The sequence below is a fragment of the Triticum dicoccoides genome, chromosome 6A (assembly GCF_002162155.2).
Source record: "Triticum dicoccoides isolate Atlit2015 ecotype Zavitan chromosome 6A, WEW_v2.0, whole genome shotgun sequence".
Taxonomy (NCBI): Eukaryota; Viridiplantae; Streptophyta; class Magnoliopsida; order Poales; family Poaceae; genus Triticum; species Triticum dicoccoides.
In genome coordinates, this window is record NC_041390.1 from 3,716,206 (window position 1) to 3,723,897 (window position 7,692).

Sequence of the window (7,692 nt, forward strand, 5' to 3'; positions counted from 1 at the left end):
TTCTTGTGTTAAAAAAATAAAAATAAATGAAGAAACTAAAAAATAGTTCCTAAAGTCAAGTTATTTAAATGGAAAGAAAATATTTATGCTTCAACAAACATCATGATTTTTCTAAAAACCACGGTTTCCAAAAATGAAATTATCTCACAAAAAAAAATTATGCTTACTATAGTGGTCGCTCCCCACTCCCACTCTCAGCTGCGGACTGGAGAAGTTTCTAAAAAAAAATTGCTGAGAGGAGGAAGGAGGAGCGGAGCCGCCGGCGACCTCACCCCACCGCCCCGTCTCCGACAGCCACCCACCGGCGATTCGAGGTCTGGCAACCCAATCTATTCGTTCCTCTCTCTCTCCATCTAAACTAGTAACTCCGTTCTTCTTTTCTCTTCTTAATTTTTCCCTAGTAGTAAAAGTAAACCCTAGCTAGATTCCCCCCTCCGAATCAAACCCTAACAATCCTCCCCTGCCGCAGCTGTGGGGAGATAGGTGCTTCTAATGGATGCTGCTGCTGAGGTTCCCCAAGGCCAAGGGTAAGATTCCCAATCCAGTTCCTTTCCCTCTGCATTACTTTGTATATGCTATTATATATGCTGGATGGATGTAACATTACTTTGTGAGCACCTACTTTGTGTATGGTATATGCTCGATGGATGTGCATATGTTGATTCATTATTACTCGTTGTATGCTATGCTATTCTATTGATCAATGATGTGCATATGTATGTTGGATGTTTAATTTGCAACTTCCCTGATGTGCATATGTGTGTCCATTGATTACATTTCTATTCATACCAGGGCCGATCCCATTCCCAGCTCGCCGCGTGTGGACCGGAAGAGGCGGGGCCGTTCTGTGCCGCTGGCCGGCCCGGTGTCCAAGGTGCTTGGCTACGACAACCTCCTCATCGAGATCCTCGTCCGCCTCCCTCCGAAGCCGTCCTCGCTCCCCCGTGCGTCTGTCGTATGCAAGCGCTGGGGCAGCATCCTCTCCGACCCCCAGTTCCTCAAACGCTTCCGCGAGCACCACAGGAAACCTCCTCTGCTCGGCTTCTTCAGAGGGTATGCTAAAAACTTCATTCCTGCCATGGACTCACCTGACCGCATCCCTGCTGCCCGCTTCTCCCTGCCCAAGAGCAGCATACCCTACCACACCGATGAAGCATACATGGGCTGCCGCCATGGCCTCTCTCTCTTAATCAACATGCATAAGCGCGAGACCGTCGTGTGGGATCCCCTCACCGGTGAAGAGCGCATCGTGGCTTTTCCACCAGGGTTCAACAGTACCTTAATGTGGAGTTACAGTGGCTGGCATGGCACTGTATTGTGCGTCAATGCTGAAGATGGGCATGTCCACGGAGATTGCTTCTCGAGCCCGTTTAAATTGGTTTTGGTCTGCGCTGAGTACAATACACCGGCACTTTGTTCTGTCTACGACTCAGCGTCTGATGTTTGGGGAGATATTTTCTCAACGATGACGATAACAGCTGGAATGTCTAGGTTAAGAAGGCCCAGCACCCTTGTCGGGAATGCACTTTGCTTGTTGATTTCTGGAGGTGATGTCCTTGTGTTTGATTTCGAAATGCAAAGTCTTAGTCTGAGCGAAAAGCCGGTAGAAAACCATGGTACCGACGACTGGTATTTTCAGCTCTTACGGATGGAGAATGATGGACTAGGTCTTGCTATTTTGTTGGACCTGACTATCAAATTATGGGAGAGGAAATCTAACTGCGATGGTGTTTTCGAATGGGTGCTGCTGCAGAAAACCATTCCACTCGAGGGTATGGTTCCAAGGAGAATGGATTCTGCACTTTTTGTCGGGTATGATGAGGATGCAAATGTGATTGTTCTCACTACTATAACCGGCAACTTCACACTCCAAGTTGACTCGATGCAGATCAAACATATTGTTAAAAGAAACAACATATGTCTTGACACCTTTTATCCCTACAGGAATTTCTATACTGCAGGTAATATGCCCTATCTACATTGCACAAGCAAAAAAGTCAATTTAGTTTGTTTCGCTCGTATTCGTTCCAGTTACTTTTGGTACGTTACTGCGGTAACATTGTTCCTATTATTAGGATTGAGCTAGATACATAAAAATATGTTGTCTTATTTGTTCCTCTGTTGATCTGATCATCTTATGGTTATCTAATTTCTTGTTATTATAGAGCTCCATTAAAGCTAGAACAGGAATATAAATATTGCTTTGATGCCTGGCCATTGCGAAAGGCTAAATACAATTATGTGCTTGTAATGATCTTTTCATCAGAGGTGTTTTAAAATTGGAAAGTGGCAATTGCTGCAGTGGTGAAACCATCTGAAGTAATTAAGAAATTGGAACATCTAGAGGCGGCTTAAAGCTTGTTATGTTTTCTTATTCACTATTTTTTTCCTTGCAAGTTTAAAATTTAACTTGATTGATCTTCATAGAAATCGTCAATTCATAATACCATGTGGTCTAATTTTTATCGAAGAGTAGTACTAGTTCATTAATTTCACGTAGTACTATGTAATACTTGTTATGGAACTCTGGTTTTCCAAGCCGTGCCATTTTCCATTTGTACCCTGAGCCTCACATATGGCTTGACACACAAAAGTAAATCTGGAATGAGCTAACCATCTTAAAAGCTCAGTTTTTTTTTTGCCTCAGATGATAGGCGGTGAGTCACTGATCTCGTAATTTCTACTGCAATCATACACAGTTATATGGCAAGAATCTTGAAAACATGTCAGCATATAGGTGGCAGTACAAACTAAATGTTCCCTTATTGTTGTTCTCCGTTTGTAGTATTAGCTTGTATACTGGGGTGATTCAGCTTTGGATATATTTTTCGTATAATCTGCACTACGGCAAAGTTAATACTTATTTTCGGGGATCATACAAAATTTGTTTTGCTGTGAGAGAGCATTACAAATTTGTTTGACCGGGATGACATTCATTGTTCTGCAGGTACTAAGATATGTACAGTGTAACCTTCATTGTAGGCAGGAGAGCTGAGACGCAGCCATGACTAGTTGGTCTAGGGAGGTTCTTCTGTTTTGCTGAGACGCTGGCATGGGTAGTTAGTGCAGTGAAGTTCTTGTATTTTGCCGAGACGCAGACATGGCTACTCGATGCTCAAATTGTCCTGCTATGTAGTCTGTGGGTTCTTCTATTATGTATGGCCTGTGATGTGGTTGATGCTGAGATTGCTCCTCTATGCAGAATGTAGGCTGTAATACTTTTATGCACCTGTCCCGTGAAGTGGAACTTGTTGGATTTAGCCGTGTGAACTCTTGTATATTATCTAATATCAGCAGACGTTTGTCGACTTGCATGCCTGGTTAATGCTCGGCTCTGTTGTGAAGGTCTGTACTTTACACAGTTTCCTTGTGAAGTCCCGGTTGCCTAGCCACTTCAAAGAAACTAAGACATGTACATCTTTGTACGGTTGATCTTGCGAGTCTTGCTAGTGAGAACTGTGATAATGCTGCTCAGATCCACTAGAGTACACACCTAGCCCAGTTGCCTAGCTACTTCAAAGAAACTAAGATATGTACGGAGGGAGTACTATTTTGGATAAACAGAGTATGTGCTGGCATTATCCTTCGTATAAACAGAGATGTGCTGGCATTTTCAGCTTACAAGGAAGCTATCATGAAAGATGGGACATACATATCCTGAAGACCCCGAGCTTAGAAAGTAAAGAAGGAAAGCTAGCCGGGAGTCCGTTGATGAGAAATGACCAAATTTAAAAAAGAAACGGAAAATGGTTTCAATGCCAGAGTAGAAACCACCACTAAAGCCGAAGTGGCGAAATTGTGGCCTGGTCTAGTTGAGGCAATGAGATAAAGCATGACCACGGGGCAGCTTGTGGCACCACCAACCCAGATCTTTTCGGCGCTGATCAAGGAGCCACCACCCAATGCATACCATCATATACCAGCCCATCCAGTGGCGAATCTAGGAAGAAAATGAAGGGTAGGCTAAAGTCAACGACGAGAAAACTAAGCTCTCTTTTGAAAAAAAACATGATGTCCAAGCCTTGCTGTCAAAATAAGGTCAGAATTTCCCAAACTACTACTTAAAACATGTAGTATTAACTAGATTTTTTCTAGGAATTTTGAAATATATATATATATATATATATATATATATATATATATATATATGAAATTTTGAACCAAAATTTGAATTTATCTTGCAGAATAACCATTATCTCCTCATTTTGTTGTCCACATAAGTTGGAGGAGGGATTACAATCACAATAGTTAAGGGAGGGGTATCTAGGTTCAGATTAGCTGGGATAGGTTCAGGTTCAGCGCGAGGAGTACATGCATGCATACTCATTTTGTACTCTTCTTTTTTGCAAATAAGTTGCATTGGACACTAAATTAGATAACAGTACATGAACTAGTGATTACAGTAGATGGAGGCTGGGCATTCGTGTGTGGCCTGTTTGCTGTGCGTGTGTGGCACTGTGTGTTTGCTACTTGATAGTAGATGTACTATTCAGCTGGGATAAAAGTACTAGTAGTAAAAAATATTGTTATTTGGAGGGTAGGTTTGAGCCTGTTTAAGCCCTCCCAGTAGACTCGCCACTGAGCCCATCCGCCTCTTACTCGGGCAAGATCATGGACGCCCTTATGTGTTTGTGCTCATTAGCGGGCGGTTGTGCTTTTAGCATGTTTGTGGCCCATGTTGTGTTTTGGACCTTTTTAAATGTACGGTGTTATATGGCCCATTAGTGGCTGATGTTATGTTTTGGCCCGTTTGCTACCCGAGGTTATTACGGCCCATATGTGGCCCATGGTTACTATGAGAAACTTGAAATAAATGCATGGTACAACCGGATATCTTGCATTAGTGCTCATATAAACCAAACAAAAACAAATACAAGGGATGTGACATTTATTTGAACTTAATAGGATATGTAATCTCTTATAATATTATTTTGCTAGCAACAATTAGTTTGGGGAAATAAATACAACATGCAACTAATGCATGCCATCTAGTTCGTGCTTTTCTCCTATACAAACCCTGGCATTAAATACCACAAAAAAGAATATGAACTCAATAAATATAGTGTATAGAAAGGTCGGAGTATGTCAGTACAAGGATATGTGAACATTAGTTTACAGATACGCATAAATGCAATAAGTAATCAATCGATATCCACAACCTTGGTGGTGGCTCTGTATAAATACCTGCAATGGAGCTTGGCGACGTGGATCCCACATAGGAGAAGGAAGAAACAGAGGGCAAGTAGTCTTTTCTCATAGAATGGCACTCATCAATCGCAATACAAGGACGATTGTCTACGCAATGGCGGTTGCTCTCGTGGTCATGGTGATGATGTCCTCTTTGTTGCCATCTTGTCATGCAAAGAAAGGTATGCAACAATGGCATTGTTTTACTGTATTGCAAAGAAAGGTATGCAACAATGCCATTGTTTTACTCTATGATTTCCAACCGTGGAAAAAACAATAAAAATCTAGCTAGCTATATTCTTGTTTTATCTTTGTATACTGTACAAGCTAAGCTAAATTGCTGGTACCACAATATATTGCCTTTGTAGGTAAGTGGAAGTGCAAGGAATTAGAGGACTGCACTGCCCCAGAGTGGCACAATCAGTGCAAGGAAAGAGGATATAATCAAGGTGGTCACAGTTTCAGTTCCATATGCAGTGGCAACAAAACAAAGTGTTGCTGCCGAAAGTGGACTACGGCGCCGCCGCCACCATGATACTAGATCTCAATATCTCATGCTTGTGGAAAACAGTGCTGATGAATGAAGTCGTTGCATCTAATATAATTGATCAACCAGCAGTTTAAGCATTAATTGTTCCATCCATTGAAAAATCGAATAAAGTTGTTTTATCTTCGTGTGTGCTCCATAATGTTGTACTCCCGCCAAACATTTTCCGTTCGACGCCTGATAATAGTTTAGTAGATCTTTCTCATATACAAAGATATTATTAGGCCTAAGGCTTCTCTCGTTACGTGTAGTCCTCATGGGAGACTTGGGAGTGAAACCCTAGCCCCCGGCTATGCCAGGAACCCAAATGCAGCTCCTGCTCAAAACACTGCCATGGCAACCAACTCGGACGACAGCGAGGTCGGAAGTGCTGCCATGGCAGCCAAACGGGAGGAGAAGTGCCACTCGACCAGTGCGGATGGTGCAGCCCAACCGCAAGTTTGGGCATGTACATTAGCTATAGCAACCATCCACATCATCTACAGACATGAGTAAAAACACCCTCTACAATGGATCGTCTTTTTGCTGTCTATAGCCCTCTAAAATTACGACGTTAGAGTGAAATTTATTCCAATGATCCACCTCCATCAGCCACTGCTCCAGAACGTGAAGAGACTGGCGACGGCATCGGCGCGGTGATGCATCCCAGGAAGAAGGTGTGTATTGGGGAATCGCAGCTCTCAAAGCCGGACCGCCGCCGTCGCTGAAGATCGAGGAGCATGTACACACACGTACGTTAATCTAATCAGTTCCTCCCTGGACCTGTGCATAGACGTTTAGCTAGCTGATCCTTGATCGATTATTTTGGTCGCTGCAGCTCATTCGTTCGTGACGTCTATCGATCCCAGCAGTCCGGCGGCCCCCAACCGTGCAGGTCTCGTCGGGTAGCGACGGAGAAAAGCAAAACATGTTGCGTGGATTAGATTTGTCGAGGACGGGATTTGACGGTTCGGATGGGGAAAAGAAAAACTACAGACGCCCAGCTGTACAACTAGCGAAATTTCAGGGCTATCGACCGTCTACCGAATTGCAGACGCCCTTTTTCTCTCTCCTCGTTTTCTCCCCTCCACCTAGATAAATATTCTACATGGCATGTGTTACAGACGACTGACTGGACACCGTTGTACATGCCTTTATAGGCACTGTGTCAACTGCACCAAGGCCTCGACCAACTCTTCTGCGACCACTACTTAAAGAAGAGAAGAGGAAGGAAGATGTCAAACAGTGGATCATGGAAATCTCTTCGACTAACTACCTACCGAATCAAGATCTGTAAGAACTGCGAGGTGTATCAGTGAGAGAAATTAGATCAAATTGGACCCTAACATCGTGGTACCAGCTGTGTTTTGATTTTCAGCCGGAAAAAATGGATTTCGGCGGAATTTCAGTCATCTCGGCCTAGGGCGGAAAGTACCTTTCAACCGAAAAAATAGATTTTGGTCAAATTTTAGCCGAATTTTTTGAAAAATGGCTGAAATTCAGTCATCTTGGCCTGGGGCGAATAGAATCATAAAAGGAAAATCAAAACTCTGGGTACTAGAGGCCAGCTGCCACCCATCCTCTCCACTCTGATTTTACCCTTGATACACGTCGTCGCATCCACGCCCGCCAAATCCTCATCAACACCATGGATCCAACCCTGAAAGACAACCTCGACAAGCTTCATCAGGATTCCAAGGTGGACACCGCCAACGTCATGCATCGGCTCGATGTGCAGGCCTCACAGCTCCCCACCCAGTCGTAATAGATCGACAATCTACTCCACTTGAAGCCGGATCTTGAGGCAAGCTTCCCCAAGCTGGAGACCGCAATTGCGGCTTCAAGCGACGACCCTAGGTGAAGCTCCGGCATCGTTGGGTGGAACGACACTGCAACAGAAATCGCGATGAATAATATGATCATAAACCCACAATTCCTCGGATCCCAACAAACACACCGTAAAAGATTACATCGAATGG

At 43.6% G+C, this 7,692-nt stretch overlaps 1 protein-coding gene across 1 annotated transcript; it reads left to right on the top strand.

The window, feature by feature from the left end:
• Window positions 1-492: 492 nt before the first annotated feature.
• On the top strand, window positions 493-3,008 carry LOC119318923 (putative F-box/kelch-repeat protein At3g17540). Its single transcript, XM_037593475.1, has 3 exons — window positions 493-527; window positions 811-1,961; window positions 2,983-3,008. The coding sequence occupies exons 1-3, from the start codon at window positions 493-495 to the stop codon at window positions 3,006-3,008; spliced, it is 1,212 nt and encodes a 403-aa protein (XP_037449372.1).
• Window positions 3,009-7,692: the final 4,684 nt, after the last annotated feature.